This window comes from Lutra lutra, chromosome 15 (assembly GCF_902655055.1).
Source record: "Lutra lutra chromosome 15, mLutLut1.2, whole genome shotgun sequence".
Classification (NCBI taxonomy): domain Eukaryota; kingdom Metazoa; phylum Chordata; class Mammalia; order Carnivora; family Mustelidae; genus Lutra; species Lutra lutra.
In genome coordinates this window covers 2,979,370-3,007,297 of record NC_062292.1, presented here as the reverse complement: position 1 = coordinate 3,007,297, position 27,928 = coordinate 2,979,370, and the positions used below count along the sequence as shown (strand labels likewise).

The 27,928-nt window shown below is 37.8% G+C and overlaps 1 protein-coding gene across 4 annotated transcripts in view; it reads right to left on the bottom strand.

The window, feature by feature from the left end:
* Positions 1-20,418, bottom strand: part of MROH9 (maestro heat like repeat family member 9) — a 94,695-nt gene extending 74,277 nt beyond the window's left edge. For 3 of the 4 annotated variants that reach the window (XM_047704334.1, XM_047704336.1, XM_047704337.1), the window contains exons 1-3: positions 20,327-20,418; positions 16,352-16,443; positions 8,529-8,575 (exon numbers count right to left, since the gene is read on the bottom strand). In XM_047704334.1, the coding sequence (XP_047560290.1) occupies positions 8,529-8,575; positions 16,352-16,406 (102 nt within the window). In that variant the 5' untranslated portion in view covers positions 16,407-16,443; positions 20,327-20,418. Of the gene's footprint in view, positions 1-8,528; positions 8,576-16,351; positions 16,444-18,984; positions 19,190-20,326 lie in introns of those variants that run through there. The other variant, XM_047704335.1, reaches the window with a different exon arrangement.
* Positions 20,419-27,928: the final 7,510 nt, after the last annotated feature.

Genomic DNA, 27,928 nt, shown 5'->3' with positions numbered 1-27,928 from the left:
TGGTTCTGTAGTGATGTCAATCTAGTACGTTAAAGGAATTGTCCAGGAATTTCACCTGCTTTCCCCAGTTAGGTTTTTTCTTATTGTTCAGGCTCTATAACATGCTCAACAGTGTTCCCAGAGATTTTCAGTACCTCCTCTGGGGAATTATGATTATCACTCTGGCTTTAATGTCTATTATATGGATAAATTCTCTTTCATCTCATTTTCAATTACTCCTTAATCACCATGGCTCTCCATTGGAAACCCACAGTAAATGATGAAATGGTCACAATCCTGGAAACCTGTACTTTGTAATATATTTCATAATACTAGGTTCTAGGACCAGGCTGGTGCGCCTTAAGCTTCCATATTTATTATTTTGGCTTTCTTCTTTTAACTGACCATCTGCTTTTTATATATATCTTATATCATTGACATTTTGTTCATTATCTGTTGTCTTTCTTGGCCAGAGAAATTGGAGTCATGCCAATTTGACTAGTTCCTTAAACCTCAGATGTTTCAAATCACATACATTATGTGTTTCTGATGCCACCTAAGCCTGGGGGGAAATGGTATTATCATAATAATCATTATTCTGAGGGAATTTGAACTCCCCTGTAGTGATTCTCAAACAATCCCAGGAATGCTCAAAGGGAATCATGGACATGGTCCTCTCCAGTATGATGTGAATTCGTACTTTTTCCTTCATCTCTAGCTCACTAGAATCCTCTCTTCTTTGACAATAGCAAAATACCAAAATTCAGGGAGATATAGAATCTGAATTGAGGTCATGAATATCTAATGCCTTTACGTCTTTGGCTTCCTATCTGTGGTGGTGCCTCACTGAAGGTGTTTTGCTGATGTTCTCAGATCCCTCCAACCGAGGCAAGGCCAGATACTGAGAGATCTGAAGGCTACACTCAGGATTAGTTCCTCCCTGATTCCCAAAGCCAGTTAAATTATTTTCCCCTACTGCAGAAGCCACCAGATCCAGCATAACCACACTGTATGCTCTCAGTATTGTGGTTCTTTTAGTTTTCACTTGTTTATGACTTACACTCCTAGGAAGATTGATAAGAGAAATCCTTGAAAGAGAGTTTACTGGGCTTAATATAGAACTGACTCAATCTTTCTACATGGGTTATTTTCTTTAAACTAGTTTTGTGCCTCAGCTGTCTTTTCTTAGGAAGCTTTCTTCCAGGAAGAAGAAAGGGGCCTACAAGACCAATTCTCCAGACATTTTAGGATCTTATGATAAACATGGTCTAGGCTCAAGATGGGACCCCAAATACACACTTCCCTAATCAGAAAGTCTTTGCCATCCTTATAAATCTTCCTTCCCAGCCAAGAATCTTGTTATGGAAAGATGGGGGACTAAATAGCTCTTTAATATCTGTCCAAGGCTGAATTCCCAGGACACAGACATTTTCAATTAACCATCAGATTTTTTTTTCTTTTTAGTGTTTATTACATTAAGCAATGGGGCTAGGAGGAAAACAGATAGTTTTGGCTTTACTCTTATGGGAAAGCAAACTTAAAGCAAATAACAGAAATTGTGGTGTTTTAAAAGAGGAATTATAGGAATTACTAAGGGAAGCTACCTAGTAAAGGATATCCAGGAAATTTTACCTTTAAAAGTTTTAATTTCAACCTAGAGGTTATGGTGGTGGAGGGAATGGAGAAAGAGTGTTTTGAATAGCGGAACACTATGTGCTAAGGACTTGAGTGGAAAAAGGGTTTGATGCATTAGAGAAGTGGTTCTCAACCCTGGCTGAGAAAACCCAGATGCCTGGAACTCACTCCACGCAAGTGAATCAAAATCTCTGAAGGTATGGACCTAGCAATAGTGTTTTGTTTTTTTTTTTAAGCTCCACATGTAATTCTAATATAAGCCAGAACTGAGAACCATTGCATTAGAGAACATGTAAGAAGGCCAGTGGCCAGAGCAAAGAGAGTAAGGAGAGTCATAAGTAATGGGGCCAGAGAGCCATGTCAGGACAAGTCCTTTTGTGAAACCTAAAGATGTACTACTCATCTCTAAGAACAGTGGGGAATTATTTAATCAAAGGGAGGTCAAGATCACAGTGCTGCTTTGTAGACTTCCTTGAAACAAGGCAAAGCTTTAGATTTGTAGCATGAAAGCCGTTGGAGACTTGGATGGGAGGAGTTCAGGACAGGGTTGCTGCAGATTCCCCGATTTGTGGGTTCACTGTGCTGATGCATGAAGTTTGGGTGTCACATGGATCTGGGCTCCTCAACTATCTTCAGACACAAATGAATCTACACAAATGAACAAAGAAAAAGGCGCTACTAGCCAAATGTTACTAGTCAACACATGGGACTCTCAAAAAAGCAAGATTATATTATTGTGGCAAAGCCACTTGATTTCCATCCAAAACCATGTGTACTTGGTACAGTGCCTGCCTTTTGATGGATTCTGGTTAAAAATATTAATACTCATTGAAGAGACCCTGACATGGCATGCCTAGAGATTTTACCTTTCTTTTTATCATTTTTCTCAGGTGGACTTTTGCCTCCTGTGCTTTCTTTGATTCTTCTACCCCAAATGGAGCAGTGAGCATTTCTTTTTTTTTCTTTTTTAAAGATTTTATTTATTTATTTGACAGAGAGAGATCATAAGTAGGCAGAGAGGCAGGCAGAGAGAGAGGAGGAAGCAGGCTCCCTGCCAAGCAGAGAGCCCAACGCGGGGTTCAATCCCAGGACCCTGGGATCATGACCTGAGCCGAATGCAGAGGCTTTAACCCACTGAGCCACCCAGGCACCCCAAGCAGTGAGCATTTCTATGAATGGCCTTGTTGATGGCCACTAGGGTAACTCTCCTGAGGTAACTCAAAAGTTACAGCATGACTGTAAAAGCAGAGGACCTCTATAGACAGAGAGACCCAAATTTCCATGACCTTCAAAATGGGGAGGAGTTCCACTTTCTTTGCCTGGGGCCAGCAAAAAGAGGAACTTCATTTTTAAGCTCAAGTATACACAGATATCATAATCAGTTAGTGTTTCCAACATCAATCCCCAGTAGCATCTACTTGGTACTGGTTAGTCAAAGGGTTGTTTCAGGTCCAAGTCTCAATGTGGTTTCATTCACGCTTTCTAAAACTTGCTGGTAGTGGCCTGTTATGGAGCTCCATGTTCACACATATCTGTTTCAATATCTGATCGAATTCTGCTGATAAAATTTACTGCTTTCATTCCTTCTCATCTCTTTAAACCATCAGAACTTTAATAGTGTTCTTAGTATGTAATATAAAAAAAGAAACCGAGTAAGACAGATCATGAAAACCATCGTGTTCACCTCAACTCCAACTGTTCAAGAGGGGGAGGATCTCTAATTATTCTCATTTTCTGAAGGCTCCTTGTGACTCCTTTCTGTAACACATTCCTAGTTTATACCGCGGTTAGACTCCTGGGTTGGGTCGTTAAGGGTTATCATAATAATATAAATGTTATTCACAAGTTTTCTATGAAATTCATTGAAGCAGAAAATTTTAACTCCAAATAATCTATAAAATTTAGCCAGCTGGTAATTGCAGACACTTTCTGTCCACATTTTAGAAAGGGTATGGAACTGGCATTTATTTTGGAACAATTTCAAGTCAGCTTTCCCCAGTCTATTAATGACCTTAATTTGCCATCTCTTATGCCTTTTTTAATCCACTTTGATTATGCTAATTGTATCTGTGAACACTAATACTTCCAGGTAGATCATCTTACCAAACTGCTTCTGTATTCAGTATGAAAAGCTTCCTCTTTAAACTAATAAATCTTCAGTGGACAGAAAAAGTGTTATTATCCTCATCAGTCAACATTATCTGGTCAAGTTGGAAGTGGTAATACTGACTTAGCAAACCTAACCCATGGAGAGCCACAGATATTCCAACAAGTAGTCCAGTGACACCTGAAAAGTTAGTGTTGGTTCAGTGATTATATTAATATTTACATTAATTAATATTAACAATTTTTAAACTTCCAGACTTCTTTTTACTGTTACTAGGGACAGGCATTTAAAAATAGCAGTTGGAATGAAGCACAAACCTATGTTTCAATTATATGAACACCCAAGGCATTAATCTCTTCTCAAACAGTCCTAGAGCATTATTGAAATTGTCTCAACCCATATATGGAATGGAATATTATGCCTCCATCAGAAAGGATGAATACCTAACTTCTGCATCAACATGGACAGGACTGGAAGAGATTTTGCTGAGTGAAATAAGTCAAGCAGAGAGAGTCAATCATCATATGGTTTCAACTTACTTGTGGAGCATAAGGAATAACATGGAGAACATTGGGAGAAGGAGAGGAGAAGTGAGTTGGGGGAAATCGGAGGGGGAGATGAACCATGAGAAGACTATGGACTCAGAGAAACAAGCTGAGGGTTCTGGAGGGGACAGGGTGGGGGATTGGGTGAGCCTGGTGATGGGTATTAAGGAGGGCATGGATTGCATGGAGCCCTGGGTGTGGTGCATAAACAATGAGTCCTGGAACACTGAAAAAATAAATTTTAAAAAAGGAACGGCACCAATATGCAAAGAAAAAAGAAGAAATTGTCTCATCAGTTAACATTTTTTTAAAAAGATTTTATTTATTTATTTATTTGACAGAGATCACGAGTAGGCAGAGAGAGAGGAGGAAGCAGGCTCCCTGCTGAGCAGAGAGCCTGATGTGGGGCTTGATCCCAGGACCCTGGGATCATGTCCGGAGCTGAAGGCAGAGACTTTAACCCACTGAGCCACCCAGGCGCCCCATCAGTTAACATTTTAATGTGTCAATTCACTAGTACACACACCTCAATCCTTTCTTATGGAGAAAAACTTTGTTCTGTCCTGAGTTGATTCTTCAGTATGTTTTCATGTGTAACAGATAGTGGGGAGTCCAAAAATCTAAAGCCATGAGATCTTGGGATGTCTTAAAATGTTACAAACCAGTGTCTCACTAATAGAGAGAAAGGATGCAGAAAACATAAGAAAGACATTGTTCAATCAATAATGCAAGATAATTCTTTGGAGATAAGTGGCTGGAGTTTTTAGATTGAAACTTGACTCTGTGTCTGTATATTTGAATGAAAAATACAACCAGACAGGTATCATATAACCACCCCACAAGGAAATTTCTTTAGGTTCCCAGGGATAGAAATTGTGCAGGTGACATTGTTTTGCAACAATTCAATGGGATTATGTGTTAAAAATAAGAGTGGGACAATGGATAGTCATATTTAAAAACACAAATTTGTGTATTTACCTCATGCCTGCACAAAAATAAATCAAAATGGATGATGGATCTAAATGTAAGAGACAAAACTATAAAACTTTAGAAGAAAAGATAGGATAAAATTTTTGTCGTATTTAGTTTAGACAGTTTTCTTTGATATGTCTGCAGAGCACAGTGAGAAAATTTGCAAATTGTAGATCGACATGCGATAACAATAAGCCCTATAATATATCCCTAAAAAAATGATCAAGAAATGTACAAGGTCTACATGAAGAAAAAGACTTCACTGAAGATTCAAGTAAGTGGAAAGAAAACTACATGTGCCAGATGCCAAGACAATAATTTAAAGAAGTGACTTCTCTATAAATTAATATATAAATTTAGTGTAATTCTAATTAAAATGCCAAAAAAATTCTGGGAGAAATTTGAGCATATTCCAAAGTTCATCTGGAAGTATAAATGAGTAAAAATTGCTGGTATATTTTTGAGAAAGAGAAATAATGGGATAGATTTGTCTAATTAGATTCAGAGAGATTTCATTTTATATATTTGAGCTATCTATAGTTTGTTCAAAAGTGTGATGGCTCCTTTATTGCTGATGTGCTCTGATGACATTGCACATCCCCGTGGAAGCCACAGACTCTGCTGTGGTGGTTGCTGCCATTTGTCAAAGGCGTTGGTGTTGCCGCTAGTGCAGGCTGATGGCGTCCCATGGCCGCTGATGGCCATTATCCAGAGAACAGGGGTCATGCAAAAGTTGGTCTGGCTTTATACCAAGGGCCACAGGCAACCTCATTCATTCTCACCATTTCCAGCTGCTTGTTGGCTTTTCTCTCTCACAGCAGCCCCATCACCCTAGGACTCAGCAGCTGGCTCAGTGAGAACCTCTCCTTCCCTCTTCCACCAGCCCCTTGTTCTTGAATCGCCACCTGGATAATCCTCACTTGAGATGTTCTCTTTTCTTGCAGGCCCTTTCGTTCTGTTGGTTCTGCCTCAATGGGAGTGGTCCTGACATCCTTGAATCCTAGCAGGAACTCAATTTAGGCTCACACCCTGACATCCGCATCAAACAAGTTTATGTTTTGTATCCTAAGAGCCATCTGACCATCTTTCTCTCTTTTTCTACATTCGACTATTTTCAACCCAAGTCTATGTCATTCTCTTGAATATAATTTGATTTCTGGACTTGATATTTCCCAGAGCTAAAAGAAATATAAACCCAGCTTCTGAAAAACAAGTTAAAACCTGAAATTTGCAGTGTGGTTTTAACCTTCTTAGGACCATGTTCTTAAATCTGCAGGCTCAGCAGCTGCCTAATTTCTATTGCGGTTCCAGGGACAAATCTGTGGGTCTAGTATGCTAATTGAAATATCACAAATTAACTCTTCAGGCTTACTAAATTTTCTGTACACTTCATATTTTCAATAAAACTCTTCTTCATCCTGTTGACAATGATCGTGTTTGGACTACTCTATTTCTCTGATAGTGTGTCTATCCTAGGGGATCAAAATTTCGCATGGTCATCCCTCACTGAGGGGAACCTCCACTTTGTAATCCCTAGTAGCAAAAGAAAAAAAAAAGGCTTCAAATTTACATAGGAAGACATCTTGCTCTACCCTAATTTATTAATTAGGGTCTCTTCTCCCCACTAGGAAATAAAGGGGATTGTCGGTGGCTTAGAGATAAAGAAAAAAAAAATCCAATGATATAAAAATAAATAAAAGCTAAGAGAAGATAAAGGAAAAATTAGTATAAAATTGAGGCTGAGAGAGAGAGATAGTTAAGAGCCCCTTATAAGTGCAAGAGATAGATTGTACGCTTAAGGACAAATACATTGTTTTACCAAATGATGAAACTTAGATTACCTATACAAGTGTCTCTTTGAATAAATTTTAAAGCATTACATCCCATTTATTTAAGGATTTTTAGAAGTAATATATGCACATGTACAGTATAGATGGGTAAACAGTGGGCAAAATCTCCAAGTTTTGCCCCAGCTCCCTTACCCTAGTTCCCAGCCCCAGAATTGTTGCTGGTTTCCTGGGCATCATTCCAGTGATAGAATGCGCAGACAATTTACCTCTGGGTATTTTCCCCAGAACATATATTTCCAGTGTAATCACATGGAAAACACCAGATAAATGCAAATTGAGGATATTTTACAAAATATCTAACCAGTACTCTTCAAAACTGTCAAGGTCATGGTCAGGGAAAGATAGTGAAACAGTTATAGATTAGGGGAAGCTAGGAGACCTGATGGCCGAATGCAGTGTGGGATCCTGCCTTGGATTCTGGAATAGGAGAAATGGGTGAAATCCAAATAAAGTCTATAGTTTAGTGAATACAATTGTACTACTACTAATTTCTGGGTTTTGACAAATGTCATGGTTCTGTTTTTCCTGTAAGTACTATCACTGCTCTATCCTTCTCTTCTCTGCCAACCCTCTACCCTTGATTCCCTCCTAGAAAGTGGTCTCCCTTACTGGCATCTAAATCTGATTCAATGAATTTTCCATCTCTTTTGGTTATCTGAAAAGCATTACAATATTATTAATACTGAATCCTGTTTATTTAAAATCTTCAACTTGATAATTTATTCAAAGGTCCTCCTTGATCTCCAAGGCAGGAAAGATTCTTGGTTGTAGGGGAGACACAGTATAGCTTGGTACTTAGACTAGCCACCTGGGAACCCAACTCCACAAGTTCATAACCTAGCTTTGCCACTTGGTAGCTATATGACCACAGGCAGGTCACTTCCTGCCCTCAGTCTCTTGAATTGCCAAGTGGTGATAATAGTAGTATTTACCAAGGAAAGGCTGTTGCAAGGATTAAATGAGGTATTTACTTAAGACGCTCAGAGCATGCCAACAATGTTATAAACACTATGTAAGTGTTAGTCTCACCATAATTGGAGTGAGGAAGGGGTTCCCTCTCTCATAGCTGCCTTCATCTTCTGACCCAGATAGGTAAGAAGGGTTTTCACAGTGATGATGGAAGGAAGGATATGAGGCTGTTAAAGCAGATTGGTTAGGAGATGGAGGAGATGGGCACTGGGATGGTGAGTCAAAGCTTTCACTATTTCAATCAATGTTGAAGGTCATTTCCAGGAGTACATGAGGGTGAGCAGGAACACGATTCTACAAGGAAGAAAAAACTAAAAACAGTTTTCAACTAAGCTGCCTCTTTTCCTTGCCTCAAGCACAGGTATTTTAAACTCTAATTATGATATCCTTATAATAGACACAGTGAACAAGTTATTTTTTTTTAACCCAAGAGATTTCAGTTACAATCACATCTTACAGAATATCACTTACCAAGTGATGCCATTTCACATTGGACTGCAGAATCTGGAGACTGGTTGCTAGTCAGAGAGAAGAAGGAGACTAGTTAAAAGGGGATCAACTTGATCTCTTGTCACCTTAGTGGGGCAAATCTCCAAATTTGAAGTTAGTATGACCTTGATGGCAAAGGCCAAGAAGGACAATATATGCACACACACACTCACACATATGCACAATAAAACTTCAGATAAATTCATGATGCATGTTACTGAACAACCCTTAACAAAAAGATTAGGAAACAGAACACAGGACCATGTTAAGAGAATAACGAAGTTTAACCAAGTAGTATTTATTCCAAACATACAGGGATGGTTCAGTAAAAGAGAAACTATAACGCAATTATTAACATTAATGGCTTTAAAAAGAAGAAGATTTGCATGATAATTTTTGTGGAGGTAAAAAAATCTGATAAAATTTTATGTCTACTCTTTTTTTTTTTCTTGAGAGAGAGAGGGAGAGAGATAATCTTAAGTGGGCTCATGCCTAGTGTGGAGCCCAAAGTAGGACTTGATCTCAAAACACTGAAATCGAGACCTGAGCTGAAATCAAGAGTTGGACACATCCAAATGAGCCACCCAGGCATCCCAAGTCTATTCTTTTTTTTTTTTGAAGATTTTATTTATTTATTTGACAGACAGAGATCACAAGTAGGCAGAGAGGCAGACAAATAGAGAGAGGGGGGGAAGCAGGCTCCCAACAGAGCACAGAGCCCGATGTGGGGCTCGATCCCAGGACACTGGGACCATGACCTGAGCCGAAGGCAGAGGCTTTAACCCACTGAGCCACCCAGGTGCCCCCCAAGTCTATTCTTGATAACAATTCTTAGTAGAGTAAATATGCAATTAATTTCTTTTTTTTTTTTTGAAGATTTTTATTTATTTATTTGACAGATGGAGATCACAAGCAGGCAGAGAGGCAGGCAGAGAGAGAGGAAGAAGCAGGCTCCCTGCCGAGCAGAGAGCCCGATGCAGGGCTCAAACCCAGGACCCTGAGATCATGACCTGAGCGGAAGGCAGAGGCTTTAACCCACTGAGCCACCCAGGTGCCTCATGATTAATTTCTTAATGTGATATATAACCACAAAAGCTAGGACCAATGTAATAAGGAAATAAGTAGAAGCATTCTCACTGAAGTCAAGAATGAAACAAAGATTTCTGCCACTATCTGGCATTTCTGGATATAGCGTCCAGTATTTTTAGAAAATAGAAATAATATACTAAACTTATAAGGGAAAAATTGTATTATTTTTGAATTATTTACTTCACAGGAAAGAATGTGAGTGCTTTTTAAATTTCTCTGTTATCAGAATGATTATATTGAAGTTATTAGTTACTATGGTGTCTGGTAAAATCCTTTTATACAAACTTTAGGACCTGGGATGCTTTTGTTTGTTTGTTTGAGGAGATAGCCCTTTGATAATCACTTGTATTTCTTCCATTTTAATTGCTCTGTCTAGATTTTCTAGGTCTTCTGAAGTTCTTTAAAAAATTTTTTTTTAAAGTTTTAGATTTACAGAAAATTTGCAAAACTAGTACAGAGATCTCATATACCCTTCACACAACTTCCCCTAATGTTAACATCTTACATGATTTGGCATATTTGTCAAAACTAAGAAATATTAGTACAATTACATTCACTGAATTACAGACTTTCTTTGGATCTCACCCATTTCTTGTGTTCTAGGATCCAGTCCAGGATCTCACACTGCATTCAGCCATCAGGTCTCCTAGTTTCCCCTAATCTGTAAGTGTTTCATCATCTTCCCTTGTTCATGACCTTGACAGTTTTTCAAAGAGTACTGGTCAGGCATTTTGTAGACTATCCCTTGATTTGCATTTATCTGGTGTTTTCCCCGTGATAAGACTGGGAATATAGGTTTTTAGAGAGAATGTAATAGAAGTGAAGTGTCCTTTTATTAGTCTCATTATTGCCTCTTATCAAATTCAGAAATTCGGCTTTGTCTTTAATGTATGCCTTCTTTCCTACTGCCTTCCTTGAATTCATTTTTTGTTTATTTTTTTCTAAATTCCTGTTCTGGATATTTGATTAAATGTTTTCATTCTTTCTGGTAGTTTAAATATTTAAGTTTATGGATCTCTTTTTTTATTAACATAAAATGTATTATTTGTTTCAAGGATATAGGTCTGTGATTTATCACTCTTATACAATTCATAGCACTCACCATAGCACACACCCTCCCCAGTGTCCATCACACAGCCACCCCATCCCTCCGCTCCAGCAACCCTCAGTTTGTTTCTTGAGATTAAGAGTCTCTTATGGTTTGTGTCCCTCTCTGGTTTCATCTTGTTTCATTTTTCCCTCACTTCCCCTATGATCCTCTGTCTTGTTTGTCAAATTCCTCAAATCAGTGAAATCATACAATAATTTTCTTTCTCTGATTGACTTATTTCATTTAGCGTAATACCATTTACTTCCATCCACTTCATCACAAATAGCAAGATTTCATTTTTTGATGGCTCCATTACATTCCATTGTAATATATGTACACATACATATCTATCCATATATATATTCTCACATCTTCTCTATCCATTCATCTGTTGATGGACATCTGGGCTCTTTCCATAGTTTGGTTATTATGGACATTGCTGCTATAAACATTGAGGTGCATGTGCCCCTTCGGATCACTATATTTTTATCTTTAGGGTAAATACCCAGTAGTGAGATTTCTGGGTTGTAGGGTAGCTCTATTTTGAACTTTTTGAGGAAACTCCATGCTGTGGTCCCACCAGCTTGCATTCCAGCCAACAGTGTAGGAGGGTTCCCCTTTCTCCACATCCTCTCCAGCACCTGTTGTTTCCTGATTTGTTAATTTTAGCCATTCTGACTGGTGTGAGGTGGTATCTCATTGTGATTTTGATTTGTATTTCCCTGTTGCCAAGTGATGTTGAGCACTTTTTCATGTGTCTGTTGGCCATTTGGATGTCTTCTTTGCAGAAATGTTTGTTCATGTCTTCTGCCCATTTCTCGATTGGATTATTTATTCTTTGGGTGTTGAGTTTGATAAGTTCTTTATAGAGTTTGGATACTAGCCCTTTATCTGATATGTCATTTGCAAATATCTCCTCCCAGTCTTTCGGTTGTCTTTTGGTTTTGTGGACTGTTTTCTTTGCTGTGCAAAAGCTTTTGAACTTTTGATGAAGTCCCAAAAGTTCATTTTTGCCCTTGCTTCCATTGCCTTTGGGGATGTTTCTAGGAAGAAGTTGCTGTGGCTGAGGTTGAAGAGGTTGCTGCCTGTGTTCTCCTCAAGGGTTTTGATGGATTTCTGTCTCACATTGAAGTCTTTCATCCATTTTGAGTCTATTTTTGTGTGTGGTGTAAGGAGATGGTCCATTTCATTCTTCTGCATGTGGTTGTCCAATTTTCCCAACACCATTTGCTTAAGAGACTGTCTTTTTTCCATTGGACATTGCTCCTGTTTTGTTGAAGATTAGTTGACCATAGAGTCGAGGGTCCATTTCTGGGCTCTCTATTCTGTTCCACTGATCTATGTGTCTGTCTTTGTGCCAGTACCATACTGTCTTGATCACTACAGCTTTGTAATAGAGCTCAAAGTCTGGAATTGTGATACCACCAGCTTTGGTTTTCTTTTTCAACATTCCTCTGGCTATTTGGGATCTTTTCTGGTTCCATACAAATTTTAGGATTAATTGTTCCATTTCTTTAAAAAAAAAGTTGATGTATTTTGATAGGGATTGAATTAAATGTGTAGATTGCTTTAGGTAGCGTAGACATTTTCATAATATTTGTTCTTCCAATCCATGAGCATGGAACGTTTTTCCATTTCTTTGTGTCTTCCTCAGTGAGTATTCTATAGTTTTTTGAGTACAGATTCTTTGCCTCTTTGGTTAGATTTATTCCTTGGAATTTTATGGGTTTGGCTGCTGCCATGTTAGGGGCATAGATATTTAAAATTGTTAGATCTTCTTTTTGGACAGTCCCTTTAAATATATAAGTATATATAAGGTGTAGTGTCCTTCTTTGTCTCTTATTATAGTCTTTTTTAAAAAAAAAGATTTTTATTTATTTGAGAGAGAGAGACCACAAGTAGGCAGAGAGGCAGGCAGAGAGAGAGAGAGGGGGAAGCAGGCTCCCCACGGAGCAGAGAGACCAATGCGGAGCTCGATCCCAGGACCCTGGGACCATGACCCAAGCCGAAGGCAGAGGCTTAACCCACTGAGCCATCCAGGTGCCCCTTATTATAGTCTTTGGCTTAAAATCTAATTTGTCTGATATAAGCTATCCCACCTTTCTTTTGACGTCCATTAACATGATAAATTGTTTTCCACTCCCTCACTTTAAATCTGGAGGTGTCTTTGGGTTTAACATGAGTTTCTTGCAGATAGCATATCAATGGGTCTTGGTTTTTTTAAAAAATATTTTATTTATTTATTTGACAGAGATCACAAGTAGGCAGAGAGGCAGGCAGAGAGAGAGGAGGAAGCAGGCTTCCCACAGAGCAGAGAGCCCGATGTGGGGCTTGATCCCAGGACCCTGGGATCATGACTCGAGCCAAAGGCAGAGGCTTTAACCAACTGGGCCAGCCAGGCACCCTGGTCTTGGTTTTTTTAATCCATTCTGATAACCTGTGTCTTTTGATTGGGGGCATTTAGCCCATTTACATTCAGGCTAACTATTGAAAGATATGAATTGAGTGCCATTGTCTTGCCTGTAAGGTAAGGTGACTGTTACTGTATATTGTCTCTGTTCCTTTCTGGTCTGTTACTTTTAGGCTCTCTCCTTGCTTAGAGGACCTCCTTCAATATTTCCTGTAGGGCGGGTTTGGTGTTTGCAAATTCTTTTAGTTTTTGTTGGTCCTGGAAGCTTTTTATCTCTCCTTCTATTTTCAATGACAGCCTAGCTGGATATAGTATTCTTGGCTGCATATTTTTCTCATTTAGTGCTCTGAATATATCATGCCAGTCCTTTCTGGCCTGCCAGGTCTCTGTGGCTAGGTCTATTTCCAGTGTAATATTTCTACCATTGTATGTTACAGATCTCTTGTCCCAAACTGCTTTCAGGATTTTCTCTTTGTCTGTGAGACTTGTGAGTTTTCCTGTTACATGATGGGGTGTTGACCGATTTTTATTGACTTTGTGGGGGGTTCTCTGTGCTTCCTGGATTTTGATGCTTTTTCCCTTCACCAAATTAGGGAAATTCTCTGCTATAGTGTGCTCCCATATTCCTTCTGCCCCGCCCCCCTTCTTCTTCTTCTGGGATCCCAATTATTCTAATATTGTTTCATCTTATGGTATCACTTATCTTTTGAATTCTCCCCTTGCGGTTTGTTGTTATTTATCTCTTTTTTTTCCTCAGCTTCTTTATTCTCCATCATTTGATTTTCTATATCACCAATTCTCTCTTCTGTCTCATTTATCCTAGCAGTAAGAGCCTCCATTTTTTTATTATACCTCATTGATAGCTTTTTTGATTTCAACTTGGTTAGATTTTAGTTCTTTTATTTCTCTAAAAAGGTATTCTCTAGTATCTTGTATGCTTTTTTTCAGGCCCAGCTATATCATCAGGCCCAGCTTATAATCATCATTCTGAACTCTAGTTCCAACATCTTACTAATGTCCCTATTGATTAGGTCCCTAGCCATTGATACCACCTCTTGTTCTTTTTTTTTTTTTTTTTTGAGGTGAGTTTTTCCTCTTTATTATTTTGTCCGGAGAAGAATAGATGAATGAGAGAACAAAATGCTAAAAGGGTAACAACAATCCCAGAAAAATATACACTAAACAAATCAGAAGAGACCCAAAACCAGGGGGAAAAGAAAGGAAAAAAAAAATATATATATATATATATATAATCAGGCTAGTGAATAGAACAGAGCCACACACTTGATTTTGGGTGTATTTTGGTCTGTTAGAATATACTGCCTTCCAAAATTTTAAAGAAAGGAAAACGTATAGATATAAAGAAATCAGGGTAAATATGATGAAGGGATAGACTATGACTGTAAAGATGAAAATTAAAAAAGATTCTAAAAAAGGAATTGATGAGGATTTGGTTAAAAAAAGAAAGAAAAAATTAAAAAAAAAAGAGAGAGAATGTGATCAGGCAGGAGACTAGAACAAAGCCATACACTAGGTTTAGTGTATATTTTGGGATGAAGAAACTGTATCCCAAAATTTTAAAGGAAGAAAAACTTATATGTATACAAAAAATAAGGTTAAATACAATGAAGGGATAGAATATGACTACAAAAATGAAAATTAAAAATGATTTTTAAAAACGTATTGATAAGATAAAAGTTAAAAAAGGTTAAAATAGGGAAGAGGAAAAATTTTAAAAATAGAAAAAGAAAAAATAATGAAAATTTAAAAAATTAAACTTTGAAAGACTAAAAAATCATGGGGGAAAAGCCATGAATTCTATGTGCTGTTTTCCCCTAGCATTGGTATTTTGCAGTTCTCTTTGATCAGTGAACTTGGTCTTGGCTGGATGTTCTTGCTGATCTTCTGCAGGAGGGGCCTGTTGCCCTGATTCTCAATTGTCTTTGCCCGAGGCGGAATTGACTGCCCTTGCCAGGGGCCGGGCTAAGCAATCTGCTCGGGTTGGCCTTTGGAGCTTTTGTTCCCTGAGCGCTTTCCGTACCGCTTGGGAGGACGGGAATAAAGATGGCGGCCGCCTAGTCTCCGGCCGGAGGAGCCAAGAGCTGGGGCCCCACTCCTCAGTGCGACCTCAAGAAAAGCCGTCATTCCCTCCCGTGTCCCTGGTCTCTGGCTGTGCTCTGAGCTCCCCCTGCTTGTGACCGAGTGTTTCTGTCCCTGGTGCACCGCCCCATTTGGAGTCTCCAAACCCAGTGGATTCCTGCCGCGCAGCCACGCTGCTCCTCCCAGAGAAGGAAGCGGGGTCTCCCCAGATCTGCCACTTGTTGACTGTGCCACGGACCACGGTTTATGGCAACCCCCAGCTGAGAGCTGGAGTTCCTCGGTTCTGTCTCTGTCCCCAGCTTCCACGCTCGGACACCCGGGAGCTCTGCCGCACTCAGACATCCCCCGTCTTCCTGTGACCGTGAGGCACCTGAGACCACACTGTCCCTGGGAGGATTCCACTCCCCGCTTATCCTCTGGACTGACGTCCCATCGCGGCGCAGACTTCTGATCGTTTGGATTTCGGCCCGCTGCTCACTCCCCTGCTGGTAAGTGGCTGACAGAGGCTTCCTCCGACACCGTCTATCTTCCTGTGTATATATGCGTCAGCTTCACTTCTCCAAACGTCCTACCTTCCAGAAAGTGGTGGTTTTTCTGTTCCTAGAACTGCTGCTGTTGAGTTGGTAGGTGTTCAGGAAGGTTTGATAACTCTCTAGCTGAACTCCTGGGACCGGACCAGGAGCGCGTCGCCTGCTCCTCTGCCATCTTGCTCCTCCCCCCAAGGTTATGGGGTTTTTCCTGGGCACTGTTTTGGCTGCATTTGCACGCTCTAGATCCTGTGATGTTGTATTACCAGTATTCTGTAATTTCAGTATTAATTTCGTCTTTGACCCAAGAATTGTTTAAAATAGTGTAGTTTAGATGGCACATGGTAGGTGGTTTTTTGGTTTGTTTCATAAGTTCAGTCTTGCTTTGTAATGTTTTGCTTTGTGATCAGAGAGTATTTTTGCTATTTCTACATTTTGGAACTGATACAGAAATTTCTAACCTGACACGGTTATCTTTTGTGGCTAGACCCTTTTGTGGGCATTAGAGAAAAGATAGATTCTCTGTTTTTATGATTCAAGACTGATATGCGATCTTTCTCACACAACACACACACATACACACACTTACCTTTGTCTTTGCTATGTCTTAAATTCTTACTTGTTTTCTGATTCTTTGATGTCATGCTGACAAAGGTGAATTAAAGTCTTCTACTACTAATACTGCAAAAGAATGTTTTATATTAGTACCTAAGCCAGTAACTTTCTTATAGTTTGTTTTACTTTACCATTTTGATGCTACTATGTTACATGGAATACATACTGTATTAATTTTCCATTGCTGTGTAACAAATTACTACAAGCTTAACGGCTTAAAAAACCACCCATTTATTTTCTGACGGTTTCTGTAGGTCAGAGGATCAGGCTCTGGGTAGGATCTCTCGTGGCTGGAATCGAAGGGTTGGCAGGGAATGGTATCTCATTTGAGACTTAGGATCCTCTCCAAGCCTTTGGGTTGGCAGAAATCAGTTCCTTGAGACTGTGAAACAGGGCCACTCTTGCTGGCGATGTCTGAGTGCATCTCTCAGCAACTAGAAGCCATCCCCTGACACACGGGCAGCGCCTTCTTACGCTCCAACATTTGGCTTTCATCTCCCACCTTTAGACCTAGACTGTGTCAGACCCGCTTGGGTAATACACATTTTATTAACTCAAAGTCAGTTGCCTAATAACTTTCACTAAAACTGTAAAATCCATTTTACCATGTTATGGAACATAGTAATATCCCATCACAGCCAGAGCCACAGCCCATATCCTCCCTTACCTTTACAGCATCAAGGGGAGGGAGTTATTCAAGGCACAGATACTGATAGACAAGAATATTGGGGCATGTACAATTCTTCCTATGTAGATTTTTGTAATTATTTTATCTTCATTATGGTTTGTAAATTTTTCCATTATCTACTGCTTTAAAAAATCACATTTAATGCTTTAAAGTTTATTTCGAAGTGTGGGATTCAAAGCTATCTAGTTTAAGATCTCAAGTCCTAAATTGTTTTCATGATTGCTTCTTTACACTTTCCTGGAATGCTTTTGTCCCATCTTTTTATTTACAAACTTTTTGAGAAATTTTGTTTTATAAATGTCCCAATATTTAGCATATTTTGGGGGTATTATTTGTAATTCATCCAGATTCTTTTTTTCTTATAGTTGAGTTTTGATTTACTTACATAACATATATGGATTTTACTTTTGTTGTTTTGTTTAAGAAGACTTTTTGTAATGTATTTATTTTTCAAAACTTTAGAGTGAATCTTTTGATTCCCAACTGTGACCAAAGATGAAATTTTTGAAATCAAAGATGAGTTTTTATTTCCTCCCCTCCGTCATTCCCCATATAATTTTAATTGATTACTTGATGAAACTTTATGCCTTTCTGTCTGTATTACAGTTGACCTTTGAACAATATGGGTTTGAACTGTGTGGGCCCACTTACACATGAATTTTTTTCAGTGAATACCATAGAGTACTGTTAGTGCATTTTCTCTTCCTTACGTTGTTCTTAATAATGTTTTCTTTTCTCTAGCTTACTTTATTGTAAGAATATAAAATGTAATACATATAATACACAAAATATATTTCAATTGACGGAGTCAGTAAGGCTTCCGCTCGAGAGTACACTATTAGAAGTTAGGTTTGGGGGACTCAATAGTTATATGCAGGTTTTTGACCACACGGAGGTTGGTACCCCTAACCACTGTGTTGTCAAGGGTTTGCTGTATTCGATTACTTATTAACCCCTAAGTTTTAATACTGATGACATCAATGTCCTGATATTACCTTCCCTGTTATTTTCTAGTTTTTATGTGTTAATTTTATCATTTCTATATTTTCAAAGTTTATAATATTTCCATTCAGTTCTGAAATAATAATCATAATAACCTTCACTTTCCTTTATGTCTTAGTTCTGTATCAAGCTAAATTCATTGAATACTGCCATGTCTTGTCCATTCATATCTAATTGGGTTAAAGTTCATTTTCTGCTGGTCTATTGAAGAAGGAAATCACATTCCTTAAGTTCTTTCTTGTTAAAAAAAAAAGTTTGTTACATTCACTCCAAATTAAACTCTGGCTGGACATAACATTCTCAGGCTGCAATGTTTTCCTCAAGGATTTTGGAAGCACAGCTCCATTGCATCTAGCATTGCTGTGGAAAGACAAAGGTGAGCTGAGTTTTTTCTTCTCTTGAATAGTTTAATGGAACATTTTTCCTTTTCCTGGATTTCTAATTCTTTGTCTTTGAAAATCAGAAACTTTACTGGGATATAACTCACCATTGATTGTCTTGAGTTAATTTTTCTGGGAACATAATCTGCTTTTCAATCTGTATAATCATGGAAAGTTTTATTAAAATTTTGATTGAAATATTTTCTTCTCTTCTGCCATTTTGGTTCTCTTCCTTGGTGATGCCAGTTGTCTTATATTCGATCTCTTTTAAAAAGTCTTTCTAGTTGACGCATTCTTGTCCTTAATGCTCCTTATCATGTTTTAAGCAATGTTTATTTTCTTTGTACTATTTCTGAAAGGTCCTTTGGTTTTGTAGAATATTTTTTCCCATCCACCCTTTTCTCCTAAATTCTTATATCTGTATTTTGAGATCATATTATCTAGATAAAATTGTTTCACTAAATTATAAAGTCTTTTTCATCTGTTCTGTGAAAATAGTTTTTAAAATTATGTAATTGTAATTTGTTTTTATATTACCTTTCTTTTCTCTTTTCTTGTGAAATCTTTGTTTACATCCTCTATTGATTCCTCTTTAATTATTACTCAGTATTGAACGAGGTGAGCTGTCCTCAGAATGAATGTTTGCTGGCCTTTCACATGGAGGAATTCCCTTCCTGACCTAGAATCATGTGTGTGAACTGCTCTTTTAAAAGCCTTATTCTTCTCCATTATTTGATCCTGGTGACTTTGAAGCTACAGAATTTTTCCCATCCATCCTGACCCATCTGCAACAATGGCTTATCTTTGTGACTCATCCAGCCACGCCAGCTGATCCTGGGTTCAAAACTAGAACCAAAGAGTATTTGTTGCCAGGGAGGTGTTTCTGGATCCAAATATGTGAACAAAAGCTTCATTCCAGAGATGATGTATGGGCTCACAATTTAGTTCTTTTTTCATTAATGGAGTATTTTCAAATGTTTCAAACGTTTCGTATTTTACTAAGTGGATACTGCTAGTCTACCCTACCAAAGGCTTTGCTTTAGCAAAAAATTGTTCTTTAAAATTCTCACAGGATTAAATGCATACATGAATAAATTTTAGGACAGATCCAGAATTGTCACCTTGATATAAATTTTGTTATTCTGTTTCTGTGTGTATAGGGTTTATTTTACTAAATAAATTGTGATTAGCAATTTTTTTTTATGCCAAAACTATTTAGCCCCATGGGCTTTTTACTACCTGATGGATTTGTTTCCTGACCCCTTGAAATCCAGCTTCATTGAAGAAAATGAAGTGTTTTCTGGAGGAGAGTTTAATTTTACACTTCGAGTGCTTGGGGTGGGACCAAACTTTGGTGAGTGTCAACTGATAGGTGGTTTAGATGGCCATGAGGTAACGTAGGTGCTCAAATGCCTGCAAAGCAGGAGAAAATGTGGGCAGATGTGGAAAAGATGATAGACATGAAATTGGGAAGTCAGTTAACAAAGATGAAGTCTTCCAATCGGCAAATTTGGTAAGAATTTTAGAAGACGGTGTATGGTGAGGTAAAGTCTAATATGCCCACAATTCTTTCTTTTAACAACAAAAACTAAGAAAAGGAGTCATGTTAGAAAGAAGACAGGCTTTGGGTGCCTGGGTGGCTCAGTTGGTTAGCCAACTGCCTTCAGCTAAGGTCTTAGTCCTGGAGTCCTGGGATCCAGTCCCGCATCAGGCTCTCTGCTCGGTGTGGAGTCTACTCCCTCTGACCCTCCCCTCCTCATGCTCTTTCTCTCTCTCCCAAATGAATAAATAAAATCTTTTAAAAATATATATTTAAAAAAAGAAAGAAAGAAGACAAGCTTTGACTGCCTAGAGGATTAGTAGGAGAAAAAGTACTTACTTGTGTGTAACTTCTGTAATTGTCAGTAAGGCACAGTAGTGAAGAGAAACTCAAGTGTTTTATCTCTTAGTCAAAGGTAAAATACTCTAGCGACTGAAGGAATCTTTTGAGATGTTGTCATTTGTCATGGTAACCATAGATTTCAGAGGTTCCATTCTGGAATGGGTGCGGTTCCCGCCTAGAAAGTACTGACATGCCCAAGTGACTGTTAATGCTCACCTGTCGCTTGAAGAGGGAAGCTTCTGGTTCATTCATTACCAGCACTGAAAGGTAGTTTTGCAAACCACCAGCCCAATAGAAGGTGGGCAGTGAGTATGAATAAAAGTTCACAGAAAGGGAAAACTGATCAATAAATATTAAGAGATGCTTAAGCTGCCTTGAAGTCCTCAAAATGCAAACCAATGAAATACCATTTCACAACAAACAAATAAAAATAAAATGTAAGATATAATTCATATTCTATAAAATTCATTTTTTAAAGTGTACAATTCAATAGTTTAAAAATATGTTTTAAATAGAGTCAAGCAACCATCCAAACTATCTAATTTTAGAATATTTTCATCACTCCCAAGTGAAACCCTGTGCCCATTGGCAATTATTCATTGTCTCCTTCCTCCAGCATCTGCCAGTCACCAATCTATTTTTTGTCTCCATGGATTTGTCCATTCTGGACACTTCGTGTAAATGGAATTACATAGCATATAGCCTTTTGTGGCTGCCTTCATTCACTCAGCACAGTGGTTTCGAAATACATCCATGTTGCAGCACGTGTCAGCGCTGCCTTCCTTCGTGTGGCTACGATTCCATGGCATGGATCTGCCACACTTTGCTTATCCATTTATCGGTTACTGTACACTTGGGTTCTTTTGTCCTTTGTGGCTATGATGACTAACACTGTTATGAACATTTATGTACAAGGTTTTGGGTGAGCATGTTTTTATTTCTTTTCTGAGAAGAAGAGTTGCTGGTTCATATGGTAACTTTATTTTTAATGTTTTGAAGAACTACAAATTGCTTTCTGAGATGGCTTCACCATTTCAGAATCTCATCAGAATGTCTGAGGGTTCCAGTTTCCCCATATGCTTGTGAACAACTGATATTGTCATTTTTATTACTATTATTATAGCCTTCCTAGTGGGTGTGAAGTGGTATCTTGTTGGAATTTTGATTCATATCTCCCTAACAACAGATGATGGTTGGCATGTTTTTTTTTCTACTGATTAGCCATTTGTGTGTCTTCTTTGGAGATAAGTCTACTTATGACTTCTGCTTATTTTTAAATTGATTACTTACCTTTTTATTGTTGAGTTATAAGTGCTTTTTCATGTACTCTGGGTACTAGACACTTACCAGATATATGATTTGCAAATATTTTCTCCCATTCTGTGAATTCTTTTTTCTTTAAAAGATTTGATTTATTTATTTGACAGAGAGAGAGAGAGACAGTGAGAGAGGGAACACAACCAGGGGGAGTGGGAGAGGGAGAAGCAGGATTCCCGCTGAGCAGGGAGCCTGATGCAGGGTTAGGTCCTGGGACTCAGGGATCATGACCTGAGCTGAAGGCAGATGCTGCTTAATGACTGAGCCACCTAGGCACCCCATTCTGTGAATTCTTGATAGTAGCCTTTGAAGCATGACAGTTTCTAATTTTGATAAATTCCAATTTATCTATTTTCTCTTGTTGATTGTGTTTTTGATGTCTCATCTCAGAAAAACTTGCTTAAACCAACTTCACTAAGTTTAAACCTATGTTTTCTTCTAAGAGTTTTATGATTTAGGTCTTACATTTAGGTTCTTTCTGAGTTTTGAGTTAATTTTAGTATATGATGTAAAAATAGGAGCTTAACTTCATTCTTTTGTATATCTATTTATTGCTACCATTTCTTAAAAAGACCATTTTTCCCCTATTGAATGGTCTTGATGTTGTTATTGAAAATAAATTGACTAAAATGGTAAGGGTTCATTTCTGGATACAGTTCTATCCCACTGATCTATATGTCTATCCTATGTCAGTATTACACTATCTTGATTACCGTAGCTTTTTATTTAATTTTATTATCAATTTATTTATTTTAAAGATTTTATTTATTTATTTGACAGAAAGAGACACAGCGAGAGAGGGAACACAAGCAGGGGGCAGTGGGAGAGGGAGAAGCAGGCTTCCTGGTCCTGTTCTAAGTTTTTGTCATATGCACACAAACAAAATCCTAACTGAGACCCTGGGGTCATGACCTGAGCCAAAGGCAGATGTTTAACCCACTGAGCCACCCAGGTGCCCCAACTATGGCTTTTTAGTAAGCTTTAACGTCACTCACTCTGAGTCCTCCAACTTTGACCTCTTTTTTCAAGATTGTCTTGAGCTTGCTGGGTCCCTTCCATTTCTGTATGTGTTTCAGGATCAACTTGTCAGTTCCTACAGTGAATACAGTGGGGATTTTGGTAAGGATTACCTCAAGTTGGGGAATGTTGCCATCTTAATGATATTACGTTCTGATACATGAACAGGGGATGTCTTTCCATTTATTTATCTCCCATTGTTTTGTGGTTTTCAGTCTACAAGTCTTGTATTTCTCCCATTAAATTCACACCTAAATGTTTATTCTTTTTAATGTGATTCTGAAATTGACTTGTCTTCATTTTATTTTTGGATTGTTCATTGCTAATGTGTAAAAATATAAGTGATTTTTATATACAAGATCTTTTTTATCTGCAAGTGGGAATAGTTTTGCTTCTTTCTTTCCACTTTGAATGCTTTTCTTTTCTTGCCTAATTATCTTGGTGAGAAGCTCCCATACCATGTTGACCTTGTAGATGTGGATGGAAGTAGTGAAGGATTTCAATCTTTTACCACTAAGTATGGTATCAGCTGTGGGTTTTCCTAGATTCTTTTTATTAGGTCGAGGAAGTTCCCTTTTATTCTTAGTTGTTCCGTGTTTTTAACACGGATGAAGTGGTGTTAAGTTTTGTCAAATGTTTTTTTGTGTTGATTGAGGTGCTCATAAGGTTATTGTTTTTTATTATATTAACATGGCATTTTGCCTTGATTTTTGGATGACAAATCAATATTGCCTTTACAAAATAAGTTCTGCTTGATCGTGGAATATAATCGTTTTTATGCTGCTAGATTATACTAGCTACTGCTAGATTGCTACTTTTTTGTTGAGGAATTTTTACATCTCTACTCATAAAAGTTATTGATCTATAGTTTTCTTGAGATGCCTTTGCCTGGTTTTGGTGTCAAAGTAATGCTGGGCTCATAGAATGAATTGGGCAACGTTGAGTCCTTTTTTTTTTTTTTTTGAGAAGGGTTTATAAAGAATTGATGATGATTTATCGTTAAATACTTGGTAGAGTTCACCAGTAAAGCCATCTGGTCCTGAGGATTTTTTTTTTTTTTGGTAGGAGGGTTTTGATTACTAATTTAGTCTCTTGTTAAAATTCTATTCAATTATTTTCTACTTTTTGAGAAGTTTTGATGATATGTATCTCTCTAGAAATCTGTCCCTTTCATCTATGTTATTTAATTTGTTGTCATACAACTGTTCAGCATATGCTCTTATAATCCTTTCAATTTCTGTAAGGTTAGTAGTAATGTCCTCTCACCATTTATTTTAGTCATCTGAGTTTCTTTCTTTTGTCTTGGGCAATATAGCAAAAGGTTTATCAATTGATAATCAATTATCAATTTATCAGTTGCTATCTTTTCAAATAACAAAGTTTTGGTTTCAATTAGTTTCTCTTCCCCCCCCACCCCAACTCTTTTTCCTTCATGTTCAGCCTAAGCTTTATTGTTTTTTTCTTTCTGCTAGTTTTGGATTAGTTTACTTTTTTCTTACTCTGGTTTTTAAGGTACAAAGTTAAGTTGTTGATTTGGTATCCCTTTGCTTTAACATAGGTATTTACTCATATAAATATAGCCATTCACACTGAAGGAGCTTGAGTCAGGTAATGACGAGCCCTGTGAATGGTATTTTTAGGGGGATAACAAACAAGGCAAAGAGTGATGGCTCCTTGGAGGATTTGGGGGAAGCTATAAACCTATGCCTCCATTGCTAGTGAGTCTAGGTTGCTGATTTTCGTAGCTACTGCAGTTTTGAGGTTGATTTTCAGCCTTTTTTTTTTTTTTTAAATAAACACTCCTTAGATGATTGCAAGCCTTTGACAGTTCCCCAAATTCTGGAAAAAAAAGTTGATTTTGACAATTTTGCCTGTGTTCTTGTTGCTTTTATGGAGGAACAGAGTTTTAGAAGTCCTTTGTCCACCCTTATAAAAGTACTTGCACTGCCTTATTTTCAATAGGAAAAAAAGTTGGAAAAGATTTCTTGCAGTAAAGAGAATAGACAAATAAATTGTGATCTCTTCATACAATGGTGTTCAGCAGTTAAAATAATGTAACTAAGATTATGTATCCATACATGAATAGTTATAAAAAACAAAGTGAAGAATGATACCTACAGTACAATAATATTTATATAATTAAAACACACACTGAATAATATTTTTGATGGGTGCATATATTGAGAGCAAATTGTTCCTAAAAACATTGGCTGGGAGGATAAATACCATATGCATGATAGTGATGGGGAACAGGATTGGAATGAAGAAAAAAAATAAGACCAACTTTTTCCATAATATTTTCTTTATTTTATTAAAGAAGACATGTGAGTGTACGCTGTATTACTTTTTGTGCTTTTTTCCTATGTAAAAGTTAGGAAGAAAGAAAGTCATAATGGATTGGATTCTTCTGTTGTCCGGGAATTCATTTAACTCTAATTTTTTGTAATCTATGGGTTTAGAGAAAACAAAAGACAACAGTAAGATAAATAACTGTTGAACCACAATTGTGTCTGTAATAAAATGATTTTGAAATGGCTTTCAAATCTGGAATGCCAAATTCTGTTTTTCATTTTGCTTTTAAATAATTATAAGTTCAAGCCAGACAGAAAAATGTGAATCGTTGGATTTCTTTCTTTCTAAAAATCTCCATAGCCTGTCTCTGCTCCAGCCAAGGAGAAGAAACTTTTGGCGTTGCTTCTCTTTTCCCCATAGTGTTAATCTGTAACCCCTTCATAACTATCAAAGGTAGGAAAGGGAGCAGCTTGACAATTACAACCTCTTGAAAGAACATAGCATCTCTCTTCCAGAGATTTCTGACATTCGATCAATGATGTGGGGGCACAAATATCACCTGTTTTACAAGTAGGAAGTGGAAGAATCTGAATTTCCATGATACAAAGACGATTTTCTTACATGATTATTTGATGAGGTTAAAGGTGAAAAGCCAACCACAAGCCTATCTCCTTCAGGCCTGGGAATTCAGAGAAAAAGTGGAAATGTTCCCATTACACTATGGAGCCACTAGGTGTCACCAAAGATAAAATTTGTAGCCACGAGCGATTACAGCTGCACCAGCAAGAGGCCAGTGAGACTCACCTTGTTAGTGGAGAAAACAAATTATACCTCTAGGTGAGAAAATGGAAAGAGGCTGCTCTTCAGCCCAGTATACCCAAATGGTTTTAGACCCTCTCTTTCATATCTGTGTGTGGACTCATTTGGGTTGGTGTAACCTTTTAGCAGAAAAATAACTCCACGGGCTCGCAACTCAACAATTATGTTATATGATGACTGTTAATAAAACGGGGTTAAAATTCCAAGCTTCAAGTGCTGGAGTTCCTCCTGGGAATTGTGTCTAAAATTTCAACAGCAGCCCCCAGGTGGTATGAGGCAGATCCATCAAATTCTCTTTAGACAAGAGACATGAGATAAGGATTTTTCTTTTTCAAATCCACTTCTACTGTTTGCTTTGATTTTTTTCCCCTCCTACGTCTTTATTCTGAAAACCATCACTGGCAAGCAGTACAGATTCAATGCATATTTGTGGAAGGAATCGTAGGAATCGAGGGAAGAAAACTGTTTATTTAGCGCCTCTCTAAGCCCTGGTCTCTGCAACTTTCTTATATTCCTGTGTTACATAATATTCCTGAAAAATCCTGTGAGGTAGTTATTGTAACTGTTGCTTTATACAAGCAATGCTCATGGGATATATAATCGCAGATGATCTTCTCTTTTATTCTCATTGTTCCTCCAAACACTATTCAAAAGAAAAGCTCTTTCTCTGCTTTTGAATAAAGCTGCACTGTGACATTTCTGATCTCTTATATAAGCTCTGTACTATCACAGCTTAGTAGTTAAAACTGCCCCATTTCATGTAATAACCTATTTCAATCATAATCACAGCTTTCTTCTCCCTCAGACTGTGGCTGGTTTGGTCTGGCCACCTGCAAGAGGTGGTAGAGTATGCTTCTACTCTTTCTCATTGAACTCCTCCGAGACCCCGTAATGTGGGTTGGGCAGTGTGGGGAAACAGGGGAGCGGAGGAGGGCAGTCGAGTTTCTCTCTTTGAGAAGTGCTTTGGAGGTATTCAGAGGCTCCTCCTAGAAACAGCTGACCGCACTTCCCAAGATGTAAGCTAAGCATTTCCTTCGGGTTGGCCATTCTCCCTCAGTTTTTTATAGACTTGATATTCTTTAACATACTTTAAGTATTTCATTTATATACTTTTCTTTCCTTTAATGTATTAAATGCTATGGCATTTTCTCCTGTAATAATAGAACTTCCAAATCTTAGCTAAGCACATGGCTGCTTGGAATAAGGACTACATTTCCCAGCCTCCTTTATCATGGTCCATGTATAGATTCTTGGAGCCATCTGTAAATTTAGAGACTCTTTGTCTTTTTTTCCTGTTTCCTTCTGTCGGCATGATAATTGCAGACTGGACAATGAGGTGGAAGCCCTGTGCTGAGTGAGGGCTTTGATGGTCACAGAACTGACTTAGCAGCCTTGCTCAGTGTATCCCGGGACTGTATTCATAAACACATATATTCTAATCTTCTGTTCTAAGTTTTTGTCATATGCACACAAAGAAAATCCTAACTGAGAAAAATATACAGTGAAGTGAGATTTAGTTTGAGGAAAGCTTTTGCTAATAAATAAAGTGACCAACTGAACAATGAAAGTGTTTTCCTAATTTGCAGATAAAAGGTAGAGAAAATTTCCCTAGTTTTAAAATTATTCTTTCATAAACCTCACTTAAATCTTTGGTGTCACTACTGATTATCTGTTTGACAAAATAAATGAATAAATAACAGGCATTATTACTGGAAGACATTTTAAACAACCAATCATACTTAGACTTATGGCTTATTTTTCCAAAGTAACACTTTCGTGTTTGTAATTTTATATTACACATTTGTTGTAACGTGGATTTCTTAGAAAATTGTTCATAGATCTTATGGTAAAATACATTTTGACACTATTTCATGGTGAGTCTCAAGAGAACAGCCGAGGAACAAGAGAACCATCACTTTTTGGGTTGAATGGCGGACATCTAACAGAGCAGGAAGGCAGTGGGGAAGGGAGGGGGAGGAGAGGGAGAAGAGACATTGGTTTCTTATTAATGAAAACTTTAAAAAGTCTTACCCATCCTATGTTTACAGACTTTCCCAAAGAAACCTCTTTGTTTTCTCCCTCCATGTTCCCCCCTTTTTTCCTCTTTATTTTCCTTTTATTTAATTATTTATTTACTTTTTTGGGGGGGTCATG